Source organism: Haliotis rufescens, unplaced genomic scaffold (assembly GCF_023055435.1).
Source record: "Haliotis rufescens isolate VD_foot unplaced genomic scaffold, xgHalRufe1.0.p SCAF_4, whole genome shotgun sequence".
NCBI classification, from domain to species: domain Eukaryota; kingdom Metazoa; phylum Mollusca; class Gastropoda; order Lepetellida; family Haliotidae; genus Haliotis; species Haliotis rufescens.
The window spans coordinates 10,079,279-10,106,477 of record NW_025964112.1 but is presented as its reverse complement, the minus strand read 5'-3'; the positions used below and the strand labels follow the sequence as shown (position 1 = coordinate 10,106,477).

The 27,199-nt window shown below is 38.7% G+C and overlaps 1 protein-coding gene across 4 annotated transcripts in view; it reads right to left on the bottom strand.

The window, feature by feature from the left end:
* Window positions 1–27,199, bottom strand: part of LOC124135805 (semaphorin-5A-like) — a 137,703-nt gene that overhangs the window by 24,122 nt on the left and 86,382 nt on the right. For all 4 annotated transcript variants that reach the window (XM_046501369.2, XM_046501370.2, XM_046501371.2 and 1 more), the window contains exons 3-9: window positions 16,375–16,474; window positions 14,156–14,363; window positions 13,427–13,640; window positions 5,030–5,118; window positions 3,598–3,630; window positions 2,813–2,979; window positions 1,446–1,581 (exon numbers count right to left, since the gene is read on the bottom strand). In XM_046501369.2, the coding sequence (XP_046357325.2) occupies window positions 1,446–1,581; window positions 2,813–2,979; window positions 3,598–3,630; window positions 5,030–5,118; window positions 13,427–13,640; window positions 14,156–14,363; window positions 16,375–16,474 (947 nt within the window). The remainder of the gene's footprint in view (window positions 1–1,445; window positions 1,582–2,812; window positions 2,980–3,597; window positions 3,631–5,029; window positions 5,119–13,426; window positions 13,641–14,155; window positions 14,364–16,374; window positions 16,475–27,199) is intronic.

Here is a 27,199-nt window from a genome sequence, read left to right as displayed (position 1 = left end):
GATTAATAGCTGAAATAAAGCCCCTTACTTCCACTGCCTTGGCTGGGGCATGACAGAGCACATTGTGTGAGTGAGTGAGTGAGTGAGTGAGTTGGGTTTAATGCTGCTTTAAACAGTATTACTGATACACAATAATAGCTTGACATGGAAGGAAACCCCAAAGTAATACATTCTTAGACGTTTGACACTTGTAAAAATGGAAATTCGAACACATGAACACAGGTTTTTGGCTTGCCTAAGGGACACAACAAATTCTGCCATAAGTAATTCAAGATGGAAGTGATATAGAAGCATTGCGGGAACAAACATGACTGTCTCCATGCAGGGTGGTGAGTTTTACGCTTAGGTCGTATTTCTGTTATATCTGGTCATGTCACATACACATGACCTGAAAGCCTAGCGTGAAGCAAGTCGTAGACATCTGCCACCCATGAGTGTTTGTATGGTGCTAACAAACCAATGGGTCATAATCAAGGCAAATTCCAAGGATTCAAACCAGGGACCAGGGCCCAGTTCTACAAACCAATCTAAGTGATTTGACTATGTTAAAGTATGGGAATTATGATCGCTTAATGCTACGACTGTTGTAAGCCCATGTTAAAGTATGGGTGTTATGATTGCCTTAGGGCTAACTGTCGTAAGTCCATGTTAAAGTATGGGAATTATGATCGCTTAATGCTACAACTGTTGTAAGCCAATGTTAAAGTTTGGGAGTTACGATCACCTTAGGGCTACGACTGTCATAAGCCCATGTTAAAGTATGGGTGTTATGATTGCCTTAGGGGTTAACTGTCGTAAGCCCATGTTAAAGTATGGGAGTTACGATCACCTTAGGGCTACGACTGTCGTAAGCCCATGTTAAAGTATGGGAGTTACGATCACCTTAGGGCTAACTGTCGTAAGCCCATGTTAAAGTGCGGGAGTTACGATCACCTTAGGGCTACGACTGTCGTAAGCCCATGTTAAAGTATGGGAGTTACGATCACCTTAGGGCTACGACTGTCGTAAGCCCATGTTAAAGTATGGGAGTTACGATCACCTTAGGGCTACGACTGTCGTAAGCCCATGTTAAAGTGCAGGAGTTACGATCACCTTAGGGCTCAGATTGCTTTGTGGAACAGGGCCCACCACACAGCAGCTATAGATGGTACTACTCAGGTATGATATATGTTTCCTGACGCAAACTGCCAGGAAATAGTTTTTTATATAACATGAAACGTTTGTGTCATCTTATCTAACCCTAACTTGGTCACAGGTGTCTTAATGCCTGCAAATGTCTTTTGTGGAATTTATAAATCAAATCATAATTTGGTGCAGCAGGTGTATATACTTGAGTAAAGAAATATCCTCTTTAAGCACTGAAGGAAAAAAGTATGAACCAATGCTATTTTTAAAGCGATCAAAAGAGCAAACACTGATTATAAGTCTGCTTGTTCGACACCTACCCTCTCTAATGGAGTGGGGTTTTCATGCTTCATCCAGGCAGACTTAGCGTTCTCCTGGTACTTGAACGGCCCAATGAACGTCCTCTGGAACGCGGACATGTTGTACACACACACAGCCGACCCCGCTAAACTATTCCTGAAATTAAACAATCGAGGGCACCGATAAAGAAAAAGTATATCAGGTTTAGTGTGATATTGCATAAAAATAGTCCAAAGTATGCCCACAGCTTGAAGTGCTAAGAGGTAGATAAGACATCAGAAGCTATTTCATGCCAATATTGAAAGAATATTCTTTAACTTCTTTTGAGTGGTAGATAATGCCTCGATTTGACAATTTCACAGTTATGATTCTCAGTATCTTCGCTTCAGACGGGGGGGTTGGTGGGGTGATTTCTTTTAGACAGATTATTTTTAGAGTGAACGCTTCAGAACAAAACATTTTCTTCTGACAAAAAGGAGGAGCCAGAAATCCTCTTTTTTTCCAACAGAACATCATTTTACAGAAAATACAGCATGTCTAGTGAACGCTATATGCTTAGGATTAAACCATGATGAAAAATAATTATTTCTTCGAGCATTAAAAGGATTGATTATTATTACAATATTCATGTTGAACTGTGGCATGATATCTCAGTGGGCCAGCACCATAAAATCGGCAGCTACACACACGTGTATGCATGTCGCCATATAAGTGTAATAATTTCATCTCACCTCGCCTATTATTATTAGTTTTGTAAATCCCTGACCATGTCCCCAACCCACCAGAATATCAAATGTTGTACCCTTATATTGCGATATTGTATTGTGAAGTACCTACAACAGAGAGCTTACTACATACATGTTTCACACACTACAGTTTTACACAAGTTGATATCAAAGGACTGTGTAATTTATTTTAGGCCATCACGTTAACAAGCTACCAACTTATATCAGAAAGAATTTAAGCTCTTGAACATCATGTTGCTAACCAATCACAGACACATAAAATCCTTGTGTTCCTTGATGAGAGTTATCTCCCTTACACCCTAGTTACCCTTGATCACATGCACCAAAATAGTTCACTGTAGTTCAAAAGATGTGATGTGCTATTAAGATATAAGCAAAATAGAAGTTATGATATAATATATTGAGCTAAAAAACACTTTGAATAGTGTTATTTCGCAAAAGATAATCTCCCTTATCCTTTCTCATATGTCATACATGTGTTAAACAATTTATTTTACTTTGTGATTTGGGTATAGTAAGCGTTCATTTCCCCTCACCACGACAGACACAGACGCAGACGCAGACATACAGACAACACAGACACATGAGTTAAATAGTTAAATGACAAACAAATTAAGATAAAAGACAGTGCAGACACTTACGATGGTGTTGTAAAGATGGCATAAAGAAGTTGTTCCTTCTCAGAGAAAAATGTACTCTGTATTTCATCAAAATAGAAGGGAAAATTTCCTGGTACTGAGCAATTCATTCTGGCTTTGGAGAATGTTGTCCAGTTCTCCTCTAGAAGGACCCTCCCTCCTCCGTCAGTCTGAAAAAACAAGCGACAGTTTCACAATATTGATGTAAATATTTTCTGCAAATCAGTATAAATTCTAAATTTTCACAAGCAGGCTGGGACAAAAACTCTCTTGCATTTCAGCCAGGTGAGCTTGGCCATCCTGTGCCACATGAGAGTGAAGAAGTGTGTTGAGTTTTAAGCTGACCACCGTCACTTGGCAAGTGACTTTATTTGAAAAATGCCTCTGTTCACTCAGAAGTGAATGCGTATCCCTGGTAGGATGAGATGGTAAGGAGAGTGAGGCAGCTTGGGTTGTATACTCCCCAGGGAGCTGAGAATGAAATTCAAGTGCACACTGATCCATTGACCAGGGTATTCATATGGTAGCACATGAGTATTCATTTGGCACAGGGGACACCAAGCATGTGCATCACACGTTGAGCCCAGGTGGAGACTCGAACCCAGGACTCCACTGTGCTGAGTCCGTACTCTAACCACGAGGCTACCCCTGTCATTTCAGTTCTGTAACACATTGTCACAAACAATTATCGTAGTGTCCCCATTTACCTCAAACTTAAAAACTGGTTTGCAGGTACTTTTATCATCTTAAAATCCTGTTGTGTTATATATCACCTTCAGTATATTTACCTTGCAAACCCTTGCAACTCGGGAATATGTTTTCTGAAAAACAAAAGACATGAAATTTAATACATTCTTACCATCAGTCGCAAGAGATAATGGGTTCTATTACAGTTCCATTAAGAGCATGTTTGTATATTACTCAAAATAAGTTAAGAACACCCAATTTTGTTCACGTGACTGTAGTTAATCTGTCATGGCTGGTGGGTATTGTAACATAGCCTTCCAGTTGTGGATGATCCTTAACTTGTTTTGAGTAGTATCTAATAGCTCCCAGGGCTTGACTTTGCTATATAAAACATGCACCAGTGCAACCTATTATTGAAATATGCAACCTAATATGTATGTCTACAAATTCAAATATTTGTCTGATGAACCCTTACTTGTCCACACAACATTGATCTTTCAACACACTCAATACCCCTAAGTTTTATTTACCATACCACATAAACATGGCACAGACACATACAAACACTCAGATGGACACACTGACACACACACAAACAGGCAGAGACACAGATACACACAGACAGACAGACACAGACACAAACAGACACACACACACAGACGGACACACTGACACACACACAAACAGGCAGAGACACAGATACACACAGACAGACAGACACAGACACAAACAGACACACAGACACTCAGACGGACACACTGACACACACACAAACAGGCAGAGACACAGATACACACAAGACAGACAGACACAGACACAAACAGACACACACACACAGACACTCAGACGGACACACTGACACACACACAAACAGGCAGAGACACAGATACACACAGACAGACAGACACACACACACAGACACACACACACAGACACTCAGATGGACACACTGACACACACACAAACAGGCAGAGACACAGATACACACAGACAGACAGACACACACACACACAGATGGACACACTGACACACACACACAAACAGGCAAACAGACACAGATACACACATACAGACAGACACACAGACACACACACCAACATACACACATCCAAACAGGCAAACAGACACACAGTTACACACAGACAGACAGACACACACACCTACATACACATACACACACAAACAGGCAGAGACACAGATACACACAGACAGAAAGACACACACACACACACACACACACACACACACAGAGACACACACACTCAGACGGACACACACACAAACAGGCAAACAGACACAGATACAGATACAGACACAGACAGACAGACAGACAGACACCAACATACACATACACACACAAACAGGCAGAGACACAGATACACACAGACAGAAAGACACACACACACACACACACACACACACACACACACACACACACACACACACACACACACACACACACACACACACACACACACACACACACAGTATATCAGTGCAATAATCAGCTATAATCAAAGAATGTTCACTTACTTTGCCACAGTTGATGAACTCGACTGCAGTTTCTCGGAAGAAAAAATATACAAATTCTCCTATATCATAGGAAGATATAAAGTTGGGCTCTGAAATAAAATGAAATATTCTGTGCAGCTATGATATGTTATTACAAACAACATGCCAGTTCTATTGATCAAACACTCACAAGTTTACAGCATACTTTTTTTCTGGAAAGAATTTATCAGACAGACAATTTCTTTTTCAGAATCGACAGCCTGAAACAAATTGTGGAGTCCCAACTGTGAAGTTAATTAATTACTTAATAACTTTCCATTCACACTCTTGAACAAACTACAAAGATTTAAAATTTTCAGCTCATCCCCCAGCATGGTTCTTCCTTAAAAAAAATCCTTTACAAAATTGACTCATCTTTGGCAAAAATAAATTTCCTCATTTATAGGATTTCTATCTTTTCCGCCAGCTAACAAACTACTCTGTCCCCAGGCAATGACTCTGTTTAGAGGAATTGCAAAAGACTGGCTAATCAGATTACGAGCTTCATAGCTCTCCCTGGAGAATACATCCCACACTAATTGTAGCACTGTCAGTAACTTCCAACAGGCAGCCTTTTAAAGGCAATAAAAACTGGGTAGCCCTAAAGGTAATTACGTCAATTATAGTTTTCGTAATCGCTGACTTTTTCTTACACGTCTTATATTTGTGTTTGACGAGTTTGTGAGAAAGTATCTTTATTCTCAACAGGTAACCTGTACCTAAACCGTATCTGCCATCCCCATGTGAAATATTACTTATATATTTGGAATCTAAATGATGCAGCTATACCTCATGCTGCAGACAGAATGACTAGACAGACTCTTTTTTCGAGTCTTAAGTATTGAACTTATACCTGAGTATGCTAATGTATTTACATTTTATTCGACTTTTGGGATCTCAAATGATACAGAAATGATGACATGCTAAAATTATCATACACTTCAGAATTAATTTATCTTTCTGGAAATAAAACTTGCACCCACTCCACTCAGCCATCAAAGGCATGATTGCTTTAAAGCATAAACTACACTTTCCTCAGATCCCACTTAATCAGTGCTTTCCTTTACCATAACCTAGACATTCCACAGATTCCACTTCATCAATGCTTTCCTTTATTATAACCTAGACTTTCCACAGATTCCACTTCATCAATGCTTTCCTTTATTATAACCTAGACATTCCACAGATTCCACTTCATCAATGCTTTCCTTTATTATAACCTAGACTTTCCACAGATCCCACTTAATCAATGCTTTCCTTTATTATAACCTAGACTTTCTACAGATCTCACTTAATCAATGCTTTCCTTTATTATAACCTAGGCTTTCCTCAGATCCCACTTCATCAATGCTTTCCTTTATTATAACCTAGACTTTCCACAGATCCCACTTAATCAGTGCTTTCCTTTATTATAACCTAGACTTTCCACAGATCCCACTCTATCAACACTTTCCTTTATCATAACCTAGACTTTCCACAGATCTCACTCTATCAGTGCTTTCCTTAATATATTACAATATAGATCATAATATTATATACTAGAGAAGATCAACTTAAATCATAACATTAGAAATGAAATATTAACATTTGACCACTTTTCTGTAGAACAAAGGAGAGGGTCTTGGCCCCCCCGGGAAAACTGTCACTGTTAGATAACCCTCAGCTGTTAGATAACCCTTGTAGGTCCTATGCACAGAAATATTATACAAATGGCAAATGTTTCACCTGTAACTGTCTGAAACAAAGGCCAATTACCGTTAGCATCACCTTACCGCCTACAGTACACACAATCACCATAAATCCCTGCTTAAGCAGGACCATCTGAAGTCGGAACACATAAGCAGGTGCCCCGAGATGTAGAGTGTGTTTGATATAAGACTGTATTATGGGGATACATCCTTTTATAGAAATGTTACAATTCAGTACAAGAGCAGTGCTGCATGTTTCATGGAACAGATGAATACGAGAAAACTACATATTTGATGGAAAATGTGTAAGCATCTTTGTATACTCTTTTGATTTGATTGGTTTGTTGTTTAACGCCACACTCAGCAATATTCCAGCCATGTGACGGCGGTCTGTAAATAATTGAGTCTGGACCAGACAATCCAGTGATTGACATCATGAGCATCGATCCACGCAATTTGGACCAATAACATGCATCAACCAAGTCAGGGAGCCTGACCACCCGATCCTGTTACTCGACCCTTACGACAAGCATAGTCGGCTTTTACTCTTTTGAAAGCACCTGGCGTCATCACTAATTTTCAGTGATCAATTTATATAGTTTCACCACTATTTTGCCTTTTATGCCCAATCAAATTTGTTTCGGCAAATGATTATTCATTGGTGTTGACGTTGTATGTTTACATCATAAACTTTAAATATTAGACTGAGAAAGTGGCGTGGACTTGGACGAAACATGTCGGGATTGCCCATTACCCAGAACCTAGTCCCCAGTTTGTGTGACCGGATTGATTAAAGTCTAAATGGTTTAATCTTCCTGTTTGGCGACCATACATGCCAGAAAACTATTCACCACGTTAAAATTCATGATCATAAGAATTTTTAACATATTAAAAAAAATAAGAACATATACGATAAAAATAGACAATATCAATTTCTTAGACACACATGTTATGTTTCATCAAAGATGTATTAGGTTGTCCTTATTACGCTATTATTAACAAAAGAATTCCTCACTTCATCTTTAAACATCAAAGTCATGAAGACATTTATGATTAAAATCTATCAAATTTGTCAACAAGACTAAACAATGTGTCTTTGTCACTGAACTTGTGATACAAATGTGTCATTAATCTAATGATAAAACAAATCCTTTGATCTGCGACAAGATACAAACGAGATGACACCAAAAACCTAGCTGCTTGAAACAGCTGTAATGAATTGAAAACAGTTTAACAAGCTGATTACCCAATGCCCCGGGCATATATTACACAGCCTGTCATTAGCTCAATTGGCCCCAGGGACTGAAAGAGACATCAACTTCGCTGACAAGGAACCCCGTTTGACAGACAGCCGAAAGTGACTCTGTCGCTTAAATTGACGAAACATATACATACACCGTGAAATGATCGGTCATCTAATTAATCCAAAACTGATGGGAAATATTTCATATTGACATAAGTCCCATGTTTCGGAGAAAGCTATTTACTACGGTGTCATTTTTGTCTTGTGAGACGTCAGTTTAAAAGAGTGCCTGTCTTAAGGGATGCTTATACTGATCACAATGTACCTGTGTCTCTGACCATTATCAATTAGGATGCCGGAAGATATGAGTTATCTTCCCTTGACATTTACGTGTGAAAATGTAATCCCATGGATATACCTAGGTGTCACCTTGCCCCATTCATCACTGATGAGTTCATCAAACATAGCCCTGTTCATGCACAGACTAAGTTCTTGAGAACTTCTAAAGGGTCTTTGGCCATGTTTGAATATTTTCTAGGCCAATGTTTTATCATAATAAAGAGATTTTTACTAATTGCTATGTTTTAAAACAAAGTGAAAAACTGTTGTTGAAAATTTAGTTCTATTTCTGGGCCACTTAGTAATTTTTAAGTATTCTTGTCAAAATGAAAGTCCAAAAAAGTTTTTTAAGCAAGTTCAAAACCTTGCTATTCATTAAAATTAAAAGGTGTGTACCATATTTGATATTTATGCTACACAAAGTCAAGATAAAGCATGACAAAGTTTCACAAAATTCAATTCAAAAATAAAATAAAAAGCATGATTAAAACAAAAATTTGAATGAAATTTAAAATTTAATTGCAATTTTAGACAACACCTACCAGTAAAAACTCAATTCAACAACAGTTTCATAATTAAACCTTAAAATCAACATATATACAAGTATCAATATCAAAACAGTTATCTCCTGCAGTGTGTACATTTGCTCACACAATTAAACTGTAGCTTTAACAATCAAAATTCTTATCGACAATAATAAATTTGACTGACAATAGACTCCAGATGGGGCATGAAACATAAACAATCTGATTTAAGTGGCTTGTCAGACAAAACCAAACATGTACTTGAAACCAATAAAAGGAGAAGGCATCCTTGTTGTACACCACTCTCGGTGACTACTGGTCAATTCGTGTCACACTCGGATATTTATGATCTGGGTTTTATTGAATAAACACCATTCCTATTATCCCTACTGCCCACTTAGTTTACGCTGAGGTAGTATATGGCTTGACCAGTCCATCATGTAGCCATGTTTGTGATTATACGAAATAACGAGACACTCTAATGGACAATCAAGGTTGGGGCGGGTTTATGTCAAACTGAAAAATGTCAGAACATTTTCAGAGAGTTTAACAAAATGAGTTTATTTTTGTGTCTGAAGGTACATATCATGGCAATTATTAGACATTATAATTGTCAATTAACAATTAGTTAAACCTCATAGAAACTTGCATTAAATTGTAAAGAAGTTGTGTAGCTAATACTAATAAAATAATATTAATGATTGTAGAATCACTTTGCCTGCCATTATCAAGCTAAAGTGACAACCAAGTGATGAGAGGTATATATGCATGATATGTTGTGATAAGCAATCAATGTTAATCTGCTGTTTATCAGAACATGTCATGCATATATACTTCTAATCACTTGGTTGTAGTCACTCCAGCTTGATATCGATGTAAGAATCTACATCGAAGCATCGTTATATGCAATAAACCAGAAGTTATCCATAAAGTTGTATGTTTTCTTATGTTACATATAGCTTAAATATAGATTTTTGAAATATTAAAAAACAAAACAGACCAATTTTACAATAGATAATTCTTCATGCCAATAAAACGTTAACATTACGGAAATATTATCACATAATAGTTTTGATTTTGATGGAAATGCCACGTGGCAAGGTTCTGTGGGTGACATTTAGATGGACTGTCTGACATGACACGGTAAGAGTTATTGAAACAACCGTTGACCCCTATCAATTCCAGCCATCATTCCAACACAGGGCAGGAAATACATGATCTCCGCCATGATTGAAATAAATGGCGCTACCATTATTGTAATTGACATGATATCTACAACATACTGCAGGCAAAAACAAACAAATTCTTTCTACAATTGCTCTTGTGTTCGTGAGAGATGACTCGATGTCCTGCATGTGTTGGACATAAACAAATGACCCCATGTCGGCCATTACTGTCCAGGCTTGAAGACGGCCTAAATGGACAACACCTTGAGAACCTCCCTGAGTGGGATCCTGCCATGTAAGCATGTATAGAATGCTTTTAGACAAATGTCAGAATTCTTGAGGGGTAAAAGTTTTGTATGCAGGGGTTGAAGGTTCATTTCTAGCAAGGCATTAACACTTCGGAATCAAAATGCCTCCACAACTCTAAAAGCTTATCTATCAAGGAAAAACCCTTACAAAAATATCGGATTCATATTTGACTCGTAGGTTTTGCCTGAAGAAAGATTAACGTGTCCCAAATTGGATGATTGATTTCACGAAGTTCAATAATGAACATCCATGGAAAAAGAAAAAAACAAAAACCTAGATACTACTGTACGGACTACTTGTCTCATTAAAACAAATCCCAAGGTACTTGATCTAGATGGTCTATTTTTCATTAAAGCACCTTGGTCTCATAATAAATTTATTAAAAGAACCAAAGATAATCTTCAAGATATTTAACCTTAAACATCAATAAAATAAAAACTATATCACTCATATCATTATAGTAAACTATGGTTATAACGAACTCAAAGGGACCACTTATTTTAATTTGTTATAGCTGTAGTTCGTTATAAGCATATATGTACAGCATATATACAGCAAATGGACGGGACTAAAAAAACAGTTTGTTATATCCGTTAGGTTGTTATAAGCGTGTTACTTATAAACATAGTTTACTGTACATCTATATTATTTTTATTAGTTTTCCTTATATTAAGTCATAAAAAAAATAAACGCCCAGAAAAGTTGGAAGTGATCAATTAAGCAATATACATATACCCCAAACATGCCATACAATACATATGCCAGCAATCAGTGGGGTATGTTTCACATATATTACATGAAATAGTTATCTGCAGACACATCAGTGTCATGGTGTTAATACAAACCATGTAGAACATTCTATGATTGATACAACGTGCATGTCAGGTATGGCATATATCATGGATATCACCTCGTGCCACATAGTATATCATTCTTGTTGTTACTGCTTCTGACATTCACACTGAATCTTAGTGTGTGTGTGTGTGTGTGGAAGTGGGTGAGAGAGAGAAGACATTGGTGGTCAGACATGTTGTGTATTTTTTAGATATTGTTTATAAGTTATTAACCACACAGGGGGACTATTCACCACTGTCTGTTCCCATTTTCTGCCAAGTTCCTAGACATTGTAATTAATATCATGTGTGAAACAGAGACAGTGTCTGTGTGTAATTAGGGAATTTATTAACTGTGAGGTTCGTACACATCATACGAACAAACAGACAGGGAAGGTGGTGTTTTAAAGAGTTCAATTAAATATGCCTGGACTTCCACATGGCCTGAGTCTAATCTTCATTTAAGGCTTTAAATTTACACTTCAACAATCTATGATTAAAGAATAGAAACTATTTGTGTGAGATTTACTAAATTTTGACGAATTCTGATGACAATTTAAAAACATTATAAATATAAACAGAGAGTCTATGTTAGACTAACATCTAGCCTCTGAAATGAACATATCGTACAGAAAAAAACAGTTGGTCAATCATCTTAATAAAAATATAATAAAAGGGAGCCCAGAGACTCTCTTCATTTTCAGACTTGCATGGGCTGTATTTGATATATATTTTTTTTATCAGGGTCTGTAAGACAGACTAAGTCTATGTAAATTCTAATAAAATCTCAAGTGCTGAGGTTCCACTCAATGAACTCTTCACCGTTAAAGAACAGAACGTTTCGTATGTCAGGACAACAGAGAGGTCACAGAATACAGTAATTCATTATTTTAAACCAAGGATGCTTGGAACCTCCAACACCACAATGGTCACCACAGAAAACTTCCTCTCTTGAACAGGAAGACAAGTTCATTCAACTTTCTATGGAAAATAATTGCATATTATCAGCGTAATGTTCCTGAAAGTGACCTCTCCTGGAGGGTTTACTTCCTGTAGCTGCAACTGAGTAACCTGACTACCAAACTGACCAACATCCGAAGTCGCAGGAATGTGAGTACGATGGATGGTACCGGTACAATGTTCTCATTCTCCCTGGCCATGCAGAACCATTCTTGATGGAGGTATATTTTCAAAATGACTAGTCAACTGACCTTTTTGTCTTGGTATACAGCAAAATATACCAAACTTATTCATCTACCCAAGGAAAGATAATATGTTATTTAGAATACAGAAAACCTTGACACGTAAAGAACTAATATTAAAACAATATTAATATTTTCCACAAGTTATTGATTGTCCTACAAAAAACATTTACGCATAGTACAATTAAAATAACTCCCATATTGCTGATAGTCCTTTACTTTTATTGGACAAAGGAAAATTCCTCTTATAGATTCACACATCCTCTTGACTTTTCAAAAATAATACTCAGTATAATAATATTTTCAAATGTTTAACTGAAATGTTTTTCATCCAGTTTCAAATGAACGAGAGACTGTCAACAGCAAAACAGGAAATACACAGCTTGAACATACTTTCTCTTCATAACGTGGTTGCTTGGAATTGTGATATGGTTTGGAGAAGACATACTAGTGGTTGATATCCTGAGCATTTTAATTCTTCACGACTCAAAGGTTCAGTTCCAAGGTGGTAACCTGTCAGTGCTGTTACTGCCACAGTAGACCATTATTTTGGCTAACCATTCCCAAATTACAACTGTGTTATTTGGAATATCATTTGTGTTCCATTAATTGTGACTCGCCAATCCTAAAACGCCAAAATGATTTTAAACTACAGTAAAGTACGGTTATTACAAACTCAAAGGGACTACTAATTTTAGTTCGTTATAACCGTAGTTCGTTATACGCGTATATACAGCATAACTACAGCAAACAGTCGGGACCAAAAAAGTAAGTTCGTTATATCCGTCAGTTCGTTATAAACGTGTTCGTTATAACCGTAGTTTACTGTATATTATCCCAAATACTTTCAAAAGGAAAATTAATTCATATTGCGAAATGTAATATCTTTAAATTGTCATCATAGGAAAACATATACTACTCAAAAAAAGTTAAGGACCACCCGATTCGTTCATATTACTATAGTTAATGTCATGACAGATAGACTATAGTGATGTGAAAGAATTGGAAGTCCATAACGTTTTTGGAGTGGTTTAAATGACATTTTGGGATAAAATACATCCAACCGACATCTTACCATTGAGCCATTTAGAATTTCTCTGCATTGTTCGCAGATGTTGTGAAGGTCCAAGGTCTCTGTTGATGACAGGATCCCTGGCAGTGATGTCGATGACAGTGGCGGTATACAGATCCCCAGTAGGTGTCATCAACGCTGTTGCATTCTGGTATGGGTTGTACGGGCACTTGGCCTGGCCATTGATTGTCTGCTCCACTTCAGACAGGGAGCTGGCCTGTAAGAGTAAGGGAGTGAGTCAGTGGAACTTACTGTATATCTATGCTTTGTACTAGTGTTTTCAATCACTGAGATGTTTGAACTGCCAAGGCTGGGACAGGTAACTCGGGTACTCGGGTGGGGTGGGTCCTCAGTAGGAATACCGACAGGACTACCCGGATCCATGGTAGTCATGTGATATATTGTTTGATGACAATAACAATAAAACTCCATGGTTACATTACAAGTTGATAATGTTTGCAATTCTTTCTAACTATGCACGCTTTACCTCTGACTTTTTTACATTTGAGTAAAGATAAACCTTCTGTCAACTTCAGTGTATGCAAGATCAGATCATTTTATTCATGTATCTTTGTAGTTTTTGCCAGGGCTCCTGTAAAACAATTCCCAATCAGACATTTTGTTGCCAACTTGAGCAGGAACTCGGGTAGGGTCGGGTACCCGGGTAGTAAATTTGGACTCGTCCCAGCTCTAGTAACTGCTCCTTATGGAGGGGAAGGCAGAGGAACTCACATTTCTCCATGTACACTCCGGCTTGTAGGCGTTGGTCCCGCATGTGAACACCTTGTCCTTGTGAAGTAGAAGAACTCTCACAAAGTTGTGACAATACTGGGAAGGCTGGCCCTTGGCAATACACACATCTCTTGTAAGGTTGTCTGACTTCCACTCAGCCTGGTGTAGGATCTCCAGGTCCTGTAGGGACAGCTGGAACAGACAGCCCCTGGAACACAAGGATGGGAGGTGAATACAAGGTAGGGAATAACAGAATAAGCCATGAAATATGGTGCAGGATCTCCAGGTCCTGTAGGGCCAGCTGAAACAGACAGCCCCTGGAACACAAGGATGGGAGGTGGATACGAGGTAGGGAATAACAGAATAAGCCATGAAATATGGTGTAGGATCTCCAGGTCCTGTAGTGCCAGATGGAACAGACAGCCCCTGGAACACAAGGATGGGAGGTGAATACAAGGTAGGGAATAACAGAATAAGCTATGCGATATGGTGCAGGATCTCCAGGTCCTGTAGGGCCAGCTGGAACAGACAGCCCCTGGAACACAAGGATTGGAGGGTGAATACAAGAGGAGGGAATACCAGAATACCCCATGAAATACAAGTGATTCCTGAAAATGCTTCAGGGAATGAATTTACACAGGTCTGAGGTTTGGTGAGTATATAAGCAGCTGTATTGGATTATAGTGAGTGAGTGAGTGAGTGAGTGAGTGAGTGAGTGAGTGAGTGAGTGAGTGAGTGAGTGAGTGAGTGAGTGAGTGAGTGAGTGAGTGAGTGAGTGAGTGAGTGAGTTGGGTTTAACGCCGCTTCTAACTGTATTCCAGTTATATCACAGCGTGCCCAAGTGATGCAGCTCTGCACAGTGAATCGCGGTGTCGTAGACGACTAGGACATCCGTGCCCCCAATACTGGGAGTGAGCAAGGGAATGTTGTGGTAATAAGGCCATTGTTGGTGTATGTTGCTAAAACAGCATGATCATGTCTCAACCAAGCCTCTGCTCACCCAGGTCACAAGATCAGCTTCAATCTAGGCTCATAAGAAGCAACAACCTCACAATTTCACACAAGCCACTAATTGGACAGCCAAACCTACACCTGACAAAACCACATGCTTGTGGGAACATGTCCATCACTAAGCATTTGATGCATCCTTGCAGTGTTCTCATACTCTGGCCCTATTTCCTAAAGTCTTAGAGCTCATCCTTACTAACACAGGCTTACATAGTCCAGAGTGAGTGAGTGAGTTTGGTTTTATGCCTCTTTTAGCAATATTCCTGCAACATTACGGCGGGGGACACCAGAAATGGGCTTCACACATTGACCAATGTCGGGAATCGAACCTGAGTCCTCGGCATGACGAGCGAACGCTTTAGCCACTAGGATACCCGACCACCCCTTACATAGCCCAGAGCTGCTACAAACCTACAAAGTATCTATATACTAATTCATTAGTATGGTAACACTCAATGTTCCACAGTAAGCTTCAATCCAATAGTACCATGGTTTCTATCTTGATGACGTCTTTTTTTCCTTCGATGTCACATTTCGGTGCAGATGCTAGAGCCTTTACCAAGCAAGCAATCATTCTGTTACTTGAAAGAATAAAGAAGATGAAATCCACAAACAACTTTGTCTTCGTTAAACTACAGCTTCTAAACACCACTTAAAAACTACTGAAACTACATGTAGGGCATCTGGGGCACAGGTGGCCCAGTCATCTATATATTGTCTGAGACCTGCATCACTTCAGACTTTCCTCCCATATTAAGCTGACACGCTGTGAAATAACTGGAATATTGTTCAAAGCAGGTGAGGGGAAATGGGGTTTAACGTCGCGTCCAAGTTTATTGCACTTATATAGCGACGTGCATGCACGTGTGTGTGTGTGTGGCTGCTTGTACTAGTCCGGACTGATGCCGATTTATAGTGCTAGCTCACTGAGATACCATGCCGCAGTTTTAACATGAATATCCCACTCATACACAGTATACTGACTCCGAGCCGACCAGTCCTTGTTTTAGCCCCTTAATGCCGAGCACCAGACAGGGTAACAACAAGTACCATCTTTTAACGTGTTTTGGTATGACACGGCCGGGGATCGAACCCCGGACCTTCCGCTCTCCGGGCGGACGCTCTACCACTAAACCACGGAGGTGGTCTTGTTCAAAGCAGTGTCAAACCCAACCCACTCACTCACTCACTGACATCTAGGTCATCCTTACCTTGCTCCAACTAGCAGTTGGTCGCGATCGATGTCCACCGTCAACTGGACATACCCGGTGATGTCTTCATGGGAGAAGATCTGGAACTCAGATTCCATCTCTGAAAAACACAAAAAAACAATCTTGTAAGGATCTGTTATCCTCATACCCCTCATCAGATGCACTTGAGACTGGACGTCCTTCACCGAGGCTGGACTAGCATATCTTGTATTAGAGATGGCCCTTTCATAAATTGGACCAACTTTTTTAAATACAAAACATCAACGGAAGAGAATAACCAGTCTCAATTATCCAATGAAACATGCAGATTCTATTGGATGTAAAAGACAAAATAGCAGTGAAAATGATATGAATGGATGCCTTAACACCAGTGATGACACCAGGTGTTTGTGAACCAGTGGTCTTGTACATCTGATCAGGTTAACAGAAGGTGCTGCTTGAGAAGCACCTACATCATGTCTGGGGATATTTTATCTCAAATTTCAAATTTGTATTGACCAAGTTTACCTGAATTCGCTGAAGGGAAACAATGTAGTTTTTTTCTGGGCATAATACTTGAATATTTTCTCTTCCCCAAATACTGAATCCCCTAGAAGGGGGTGAGCATTATACTCCGGAAAATATGGTACTACTGGAAAACAAAATGTTCTGGAGAGCCTTGATCATGGTATTGTTTGCACTCATTTCTGAATCCTTTACAGTGTATATCTGAGTGAGTTAAATTTAAAGTCAAGTCAGCAGTATTTCAGACATATTATGAATTGATCATATTACTCATTCATGTCAAATAAAAACCTACAGTCAAAGGACAGAACAATAACTAGCAATATATCACATATTTACTTTAAAAACTTGTTTGAGAACATTAAAAACATCAGACTATTAAACAACAAATCTAAAATAACACAATATTCCAATTGTACAATGTTTATTTTCTATCATACACTTTATTAAAGAACTTTCTGCAGACTATAACAGGAGGCTTGGACAAAATAAATATATCACATATTTACTTTAAAACAAGTTTGAGAAATTAAAAAGATCAAACTTCTACACAACAAATCTAAAATAACACTACAATATTCCTATTGTACTTTGTTGATTTTCTATCATACAATTTTTCAAAAGAACTTTCTACAGACTATTGAGGAGACTTGGAGAAAGTCTACCCTACTCTGTGTGGCCTCTGTAGATGGCTCTCCGTAATGTTATACCTATACATAATATATAAACAAGATCGAGTGCATGACAAATCCCCACACAATGTATTTCCAAACCTATTTCAATTTCTATATTTGCATGTTTATGATTGCATGTGTTGACATAAAAAAGCCTAAAATATTCACTGACAAAAAACCTGTTCCTGTTGAATGATGATCCTTTGAACAAACTACAAAGGCTTCGACCTTAAATACACACTTGATCTATTATTCAAACCATCAAATTTCTTCTCAAAAGGATAAACCGCTCTATTCATATGGCCTATTATATTACATAAGGACCTTTCTTAAAATAATTTTAAACGGCTTGAGTTTCTGTTAGCAAGCAATTCATTGCTACCCTGACACTAAACACAAGTGTCAGAACAAGATTAGCTTTATTGCAAAATCTTGATGAAGAGGTAAATAACACTGAATCTCTGAGTCCTCAACATAGATTTTTTTGTAAAGGAAATCCCGAGGACCTTGTAATCTAGAGGCAAAACTTCGGAAGCGAACATCCTCTACAAGCATTGTCAATGACAAAGGCAAGTCTAGCCATTCTGTAATAAGTAGCTGTCGAGTCAGACTGTAAGCGAAATTACATGTTGTTGATAACGTAAATAATGGCTTATCATGTGCGAAGACACTAGTCCGCCCTTTGGTGTAATGGAACTTGGGGACAATGCCGGTCCAGTCTGGTCGCCAGTACGGAGGGCACACTGACAAAGTTAAAGAGGCATGGATCTTCAGGCATTACGCTGTAGAGACACCATTTTCTTTTTGAAGTGAAATTTAATCTCCTTTAAATCGCAGTCTTCTTACGTTATGGGTCAGATGATCTTTGTACAGAAGCCGGCAATGACTACCCGAACATAGGTTGTCTGGGGTGGAAACCATTATGTTGCAATTTCCGTGTCTGGCGTAGTGATCTATCATGTTGCAATGTCCAAACAGATGTATACTTGTCTTGGAGATTATTTTCTTTTTAAAGATATGGATGTTTCAAATAACTGTCCGTCTATGATTATAGGAACATAGTCCTGCCCCATGACTGTGGAATATTATTAAATAACAGTACAATGTTTTATCGTGAAATAAACCACACTTCGTTCTTCATTGTTCTTTGTGATTTATCGCATAGCTATCTTATATTATTAAATAACAGTGTAGATGATAAAAATAGGCATATAAGTTATGTTATAAAAGATTTCACAGTTTGTTTAGTCAAATTAGGATACAAAACTTGTGGTCTTGTTACAAAACAATGGCTATAAAGTTTGAAACAATTACTTATCTAGGAATTAATTGTGGTTAAATCTAAGTAAATAGACGATAAAGCATCAGGTAATATTCAGATTGCATAAAATGATAATCCATGATGGAGAAATCACGAGAATATGTTCTATTTTCAGAATCAACAGATTCAAGTGTTTTCTCTGACTTAACCATGTTATGGTTGATATATATAACTGATCTATAATTTTGCATAATGACCTCAAGCATCAGTTTTACTTGTTTAAAATGCAGGTTCAGAAATGCCAGTGAATTCCTGTCTCTGAATCAACTGCAAAAACAATCACATGACATCATAATGGTTTAATTGTGGTTCTTTTAAGACCTAAAACAAATAGCTGGCACAGGATCTCCCTTTCAAATATTCTCGCCCAAAATCTTCAAATGACAGGAGAGGCTGTCTAGCCTTTATCAATAAGCCCTTCCACCTCTCAAAGCCTGCAGCATAGAATAGAGGCTTTATCTGGAGGGTTACTTGTACAATAGTTTCATATTTGCCACATCTATGCCACATCTTATCTTCTACCCAGAACCACACATTCCGTGTTACATCCATGTTCTGTACGCCACGTACACCATGAGGGCCGATATCAACAATATCTATTCAAAGCACAACAGTAACGATCACATCACTGAATAATTATTCATTGTGCAAAAGGGTATCCAGGACCTTCTCTTTGATATAAGATACTATCATGTATGGGGCAAGATCTTACTGGGTCATTGCCAAGTATCCCTCCTTAAGCCTCCTCAAGATCTCTAGGTGGCCCCTAATTAGCGATGATGAAGTCAAACACAAAGCAGTTTCTTCATCTTTTTATACACCAACAATGTTATTTTGAAGTTGATGGGACTACAACAATAAGAGAAGAATAAGGCTTAAGAATATACAGTTTTGATAAATGTCACTTTGAGTAAGTTTGATGGAACACCACTTTGGACATTATTTCAGTTACCGTATTCAACGTAATAAGCATCCTACTTTAATAAGTGCCCATGCTGATATTTGCTAATTGGTTCGTGAACAATCCCAATTTGCACCCCTTCTGATTGATCAATGTACACAAGACGTATTTATTCGTGTATAAAACTCACTCGTGCATTATATGCATCCTTAATTATGGGCAATTTAATTCTGGAAAAATATATCTGTCATGTATAATATGCACAGACTTTTCTTTTGTATCATTTCAGGCTGTCAGCATAAACCACGAAATTTACAATCTTTCAACTCTGTTTTTTTTTATCAAAATTTTATTCTAATAAGGGCCCCCTATTTCTAATAGTTGAATACGGTATATCAGAGTATTTCAGCTTGATGTGTGAGGAAAGACTGAAGTGATGCTGGTATTAGCGAGGTGCTTAATTATCACTTTGGCAAAACCCATGAAACCCATGATACTGCCAAACCTAGAAACATAATCAGGTGAATCATAGATTCAAACCCATGGTCACAGGATTCTGGCATGACTAAGGGATGCAACTCTGCATATCAAATTACAGCACCACCCATCACAGGATTCTGGCATGACTAAGGGATGCAACTCTGCATATCAAATTACAGCACCACCCATCCTCTCAATATTTCTTTGAGGTAAAGTCAATAACAATGTTATAGACAGTTCCACACAAAAAGTTTAATCAATGTTACTTTCAGTGAGTGAGTATAGTATTACACCAGTATCAGCATTATTGAAGCCATAATTTGGAGGACAATAAAATAATATTAACACATTGTATAACCTTGTTGGGAATTGAAACTGAATCTTTGGTGTCGGGAGTAAAAGGTGTAAGGACCCATTGAAATGGGCAATTCTGAGATGACATTTTGACATGATGGTGTGAACTCCATGATGGAGATCCAATGCAACAAGTGATCTCCCACATGAGAACAGCTACCACCTGACCTAGTCAATCATTCAGTGTATAAGTAGCTCTTTCATAAACCACACATTGTTGACCCCATACTTATAAACACTGAACATCCTATAACAATTAAGTTTCGATTGCGGGACATTTGCCCTACAGAAGAAGACAATCTCAAAGTAGTTTCCGCTGTGATACCACAACAATTCCCATTTGTCTACTCAACGCCTGGAGGCACTTTTTCACACATTCTGTGGTTTTCTCAATTACATTCTAAACACAGGTCAATTTTCTCCTGACTTCTCAACAAACCACAACTCCACCCAAAACTTAGGGAAGGAGGGGGATGTGAATTCAGAGGACCTTTGATGAGGATAATGTTTCTTCCGTAACAATAAACATTAAATGACCTTGAAGCCTGCTTTCCCTTGACCTTGCACTGGTGTTAGGTAGGTGTGACTCGTTAAGTGCTGATGACAGCTTTTGTGATGACTGTTGTTTTACGTTAGAATCAATAATAAATTCTTGCCATGCTCCCTTTACAATAACAACCAAACCTTTCTTTGAATTCTGTGAAGTAGGGTACAAACAATTTAACAAATTGTATCTAAACCTCAAAGTGTTTAACCCAAACTTTGAACATGGAGTGGTGCCATGATCTCACACCAGGCTCTGCTAATGAAGAACTGGAATTTGTAGGCAGAGTTTCCTCCACAGAGTGCCAACAAAATGTTACTGTGATAGGTTCACATAGTGCAAATTTCTAGCAAATGAAGTAGGTGTGTTTAATGTGGGAAAAAATCCTTAAACAGACAAAACCAAGCATTTTTAACATCATAAATTCACTTTTGATTACTAAAGTGAGTGAGTGAGTGAGTGAGTTTGGTTTTACGCTGCTTTTAGCAATATTCCAGCAATATCACGGCGGGGGACACCAGAAATGGGCTTCACACATTGTACCCATGTTGGGAATCGAACCCGGGTCTTCGGCGTGACGAGCGAACGCTTTAACCACTAGGCTACGCGACTGCCCCTTTGGAATTTTAGTGTAATGAAAGGAATTTTAGTGTAATGAGAGAGGAAAGCTCAAATTGGCACCGGTGAGACCTGTTAGTTGAAGCCCAGCAGCTCTGGAATGGTGCTGACAAACCAAGGATCTCAAGTGGGGCAATGCTGGAGTCTGTCAGCATGAGGTGAGGTGAAATGGGGTTAACATTGCGTTCAAGGTTGTGCATTTATACAGGGATGGGTGTATGTGTTTGTGTGCGTCTATATGTGTGTTTTTTTGTGTTTTTTTTAAAGCCGCACTCAGCAATATTCCAGCTATATGACGGCGGACTGTAAATAATCGAATCTGGACCAGACAATCCAGTGATTGACATCATGAGCATCGATCTGGGTAATTGGGATACGATGACATGCATCAACCAAGCTAGAAAGCCTGACGACCTGATCCTATAGTCGCCTCTTATGGCAAGCATCGGTTGCTGAAGACCTATTCTGACCCGGATCTTTACAGGGTTGTGAGTGTGTGTAAGTGTGTGTGTCTGCTTGTACTGTTATTGACTAATGCTTGTTTTATAGTGCTAGCCCACTGAGATACCATGCCACAGCTTAGCCCCCCCTCAGACACAGAATACTGACTCCAAGCAGACCAATCCTTTTTTAACCCCTTTATGCCAACGCCAGAGAGGGAAACAACAAGTACCATTTTTTACAGTCCTTTGGTATGAACAGGCCGGGGACAAAAAGACCGACACTAAAAGACACTCTATCCACCAGACCACAGAAGCAGTCAGTGGATTGAAGCACCATCCTTCTACTTTCCAGGCAGGCACTCTATCCACTAGATCATAGAAGCAGTCAGTGGATTGAAGCACCATCCTTCTACTCTCCAGGCAGAGGCTCTATCCACCAGACCACAGAAGCAGTCAGTGGATTGAAGCACCATCCTTCTACTTTCCAGGCAGGCACTCTATCCACTAGACCACAGAAGCAGTCAGTGGATTGAAGCACCATCCTTCTACTCTCCAGGCAGAGGCTCTATCCACCAGACCACAGAAGCAGTCAGTGGATTGAAGCACCATCCTTCTACTCTCCAGGCAGAGGCTCTATCCACTAGACCACAGAAGCAGTCAGTGGATTGAAGCACCATCCTTCTACTCTCCAGGCAGATGCTCTATCCACTAGACCACAGAAGCAGTCAGTGGATTGAAGCACCATCCTTCTACTTTCCAGGCAGATGCTCTATCCACCAGACAACAGAAGCAGTCAGTGGATTGAAGCACCATCCTTCTACTTTCCAGGCAGATGCTCTATCCACCAGACAACAGAAGCAGTCAGTGGATCGAAGCACCATCCTTCTACTTTCCAGGCAGACACTCTATCCCCCAGACCAGGCGTTCCTGTCAGCATGACTGCCAGCAGTACTTGGTGTCACCTCCCGGATGATGTCCCCCAGCTGGTCATAGGAACCCTTGTAGAAACATTTATCTTTCTCCATGTTGCTGTACCCGACATTCAAACATCACTTGCAATGTTTGTTCTGTCAGCTGAGAAGTAGAATTTGATGTCTGTTTTTGTGAAATTGTATGGAAAGTGACAGCTAATCATTGTGAAATCCTGATGTGAGGTCGGACACATCTCTGGAACCAACTCTCTTGGGCAATCACCACCTTGGAAGACAGACTTGTTGTTATTGTAGTATCAAATAATTGTTAGTTTAATGTCATGATTATAATCCTGTCATCTCTGAATGAAGTGAGCAACTTCAACTTGTTGAAACATTTTGAACATTTTGTCTTCCATAGAAGTGATGACATGTGTTTTTCTGACACTCTGCTATTTACTAAAGAAGTGGATACGATGGAAAACATCCCTTTTTTGTGTTTCCTTGAAGAAAAACAGCTTTGATCGCCCTGTCCGAATTTGCAAAATTTTAAAAAGATCTGATATGATATTTGACAAACAATCTTAAATTAAATTTGGGGGAGGGGGGAATTTACATATATTCATTTGTCTCTAAAAATAAGGGGACACATTGAATTGAGGTTTAATAGAATTATAACAAAATAATGGTGGTCAGGGAGCTGAATAAAAGTGAACTAATTTCCCCTCAGTTTAGGCTAAAACCACCAAAGAAAGTTCTCAGGGAAATAGTACAAACAAGGTAATGGTTTCCAAACAAATATTTCCAAATAACAGCAACCCTAAACAGACCTCAGCTGATTTCAATCTCCACATTAAGAATGTGAACACTGAAAATAAGTGGTCCACTTTGTTTCCTATACAAGTTCAATGGAGGTGTTTTAACACATCTGTATATCATTTATGCATAAATATTAACAAATACCAAAGGGGGATCACACAGCTTCCATACAGAGCAAGGGGTCAACCCCTTGAATTTGTTAACACCAATAAAAGCTCTTAATTTATAGCTCCAGGGCCATAGGACCCAAATCCTTCAGTCTAGACTTGACTAATTTGTGACAAAATGTAGTGAACAGCATCATCTTAATTTATGTTTATGTCTTGTGGTTGAAATTCTATCCGTTTTCCCATACTCGCACTTGAGTTAACATGTACAATACAGATATTGAGAAGAATTATTTGATTATTTAAAACCAGTCTCCATCTTTGCAGGGAATAACATTGCACTTAATGACAGTGTCATTTGGTTTAGTGCACAATGAAACCCTTTCTTCTTGAATCAAATGAGCAATTACAAAATTACATATTTAGGATTATATATCCAAGAATGATTATTAAATATTCCACAGTGGTACTTAAAGATTGTATTATAGTAGTTCATGCTGGACTTCCTAGACACATGCTTATGATATAGTGGGAATCATACAACAGACTCTGCTTTTAGTGGAGATTTCTTATGATTATGGAAATGGTATTGACACAAATTATTTGCTCTGATAAAAAAAATCAGGAATCTACGCTCAGTGTTCAAGTATGCTTCAATTTTAATAATAATGATATTTTCCATGTTAAATATCATGCTCAAAGCGGACCATTATTACCCTGGTCAATGGATCAGTGTGCACTCGGTTTTCTTTCTCAGATCCCTGGGGAGTATGCAATCCAAAGCTGCCTGCAAGATGCTCGAAGGTTAACAGCCATTACCATGTCATCCTACCGGGTACCCATTCACTGCTGGGTGGCATATTTTGAACAAAGTCACTGGTCTAAGAAGACACAACATGTGGTACATGTGCTTCTGTGTGGGGCAGGATCGAACCCGTATAAACTCTCAGGAGTCAAGCTGCCAGGCAAGGTCACCCATCTAACTACTCTCCACGACCACACTGCTTAACTCCCCTTGATTTGTGACCAGCACACTGTGCACAGGACAACATGCTTTATTATCAATTTCATCAAAATGAGTTGGGATTTAAGCTCTTTTATTCCAGCCATACACTGAGGAAGGACTTCTGAAACAGTAACCATGTAGAGAAATGAACACAGGTTTTCAGCATGACAGGCCACACTTTAGCCACTGGGCCACTATCGGAACAGCTGACAGCAAGAATGAATGTTCAGATGATTGGATTCAAACTCAACCCTTGTCCAAGCACAACGAAACATTAACCACTGAACCTTCCTACTGCATTGAAAAGTATAAAGGATTAAGGAATAAGAGTTAAAGTATTCATGTTGACTGTTAGTTAACCTACCAGGATCTACATGCAATTATTGGTTAAAAAACAGTTCCTCTTTGAAAAGCAAAACAGGTCTTATGACGTATGTCAAGCAGCACCCTGGATTCCGGTATATGGTTCCGGCTTGGCATGTCTATGGCCGTCATGGAAACAGAGAGCAGGTGGGAAGATAATCAAGGTGTGCTTGCTTCTACTCAGAAAACAGACAATCTCCATTTGCAGACAAGGGCTGTTGCTGCACCCAAACAACAACCCGACTGTATCGCTGTGCTGCCAGTCAAAATGCACGGAAATAAATCTCCTTGTTATGTCAATCTTATCAGCAACTTGAAGTTTAGAATACTATATCCCACACAGCTATCATCAACAGGGAGGTTATTTGAAAACTTCTGTGGCTGTTACAGATCTTATTATTGACACCAGTTTAATGTACTGCTCAGGGTTAACTGTTTACCTGTGTGGTGAAATTAGGAAATGATATAATCAAAAATGGCAGCTACAAGAGATGTATACCAACTGACACCGGAACACTTACTTGGGAGGACATATTCTAATGAAGTTTACTCAAGAGTAGGAATTTGTTACGATCACACAGCAAAGGAATTGTAATGGATTGCAAATGAACCATAATTTGTTTACTGGGAAATAGTATTTAATGTTGTTGAAATATCAATGAACTGAAATGGTCTGTTCAGCTGGGGCAGATCACCAGGGGCAATCATATATTGCTACAATGAATCTCCAGTTAAAGTTGGCGCTAGATGACCAATTCTAAGCCCACAGTGGACCTGCACCAGGACTGGGGGCATATATATATGTAAACTGCAGATCAAAAGAAACTACCTCTCAGTTGATTTTATCATATGTTTGATTTTCAATTGAAAATATTTGAATTTTGTGAAAAATATTCAAAAAATTAATTATTCAGCATTCAAAGAATACTTCTATATGGTTTTATCTTTATCCCCGATAATATACAACTACAGACATCACATCTGAAAATCAATAAATTTGCTTTCTTTCAGCACAAATTTACATTTCAAACATGGTAGTGGTCATGTGGCTGCGAATTCATTTCTTACACAAGTATTAATTGAACCAATTTATTTTAACTTTTTACAAACTTTTGAAGATGTGAATGATGGTTAAACAGACACAATCAAATTTAACAGCAGTTCTTTCAATCTTCAATTACATAAAATACAAACTCTGTATACTTTCTCTTGCTCCTCAGTTTATTTGCTGAAACCAAAACAATGGGTACAATGTGTGAAGCCCATTTCTGGTGTCCCCCGTCATGTTATTGCTGGAATATTGTTAAAGCGGCGTAAAACCATACTCACAAACTCTACTTTTAACAGAGTAAATTCTTATTTAACATTTGGAGTGTGTAAGTGTAGCAGCCATAAAATTTCCGAGTCCCGTGATGGGATTCAAACCACGGACCTTCTGATCCGAGGTCTGACGCCTTGTCCACATGACCAAAGAGGTTAACCCCGTCATCAAGCTGACAAGGATACAAAAATTATTGTTCATTGAGTGAATACAGCCTGTGATATCCTGAGTGTAACACTGCGTGATAAGTGCACTAGATATACACCAACTCTAGTCACACGGCAATAGAGATCCTCCAAGTCAAGTGCTCCTCTATATAATAAGTACCACCGATCTAGATTCCATTCATGCCTCAACAATGTGCGATCACACCTTTCATGAGTATACAAGAAACAGAAACTATTCTGAATACAACATCAACAAATGTCTAATGACATGTACAGTGTCAGAAAGTGCCAA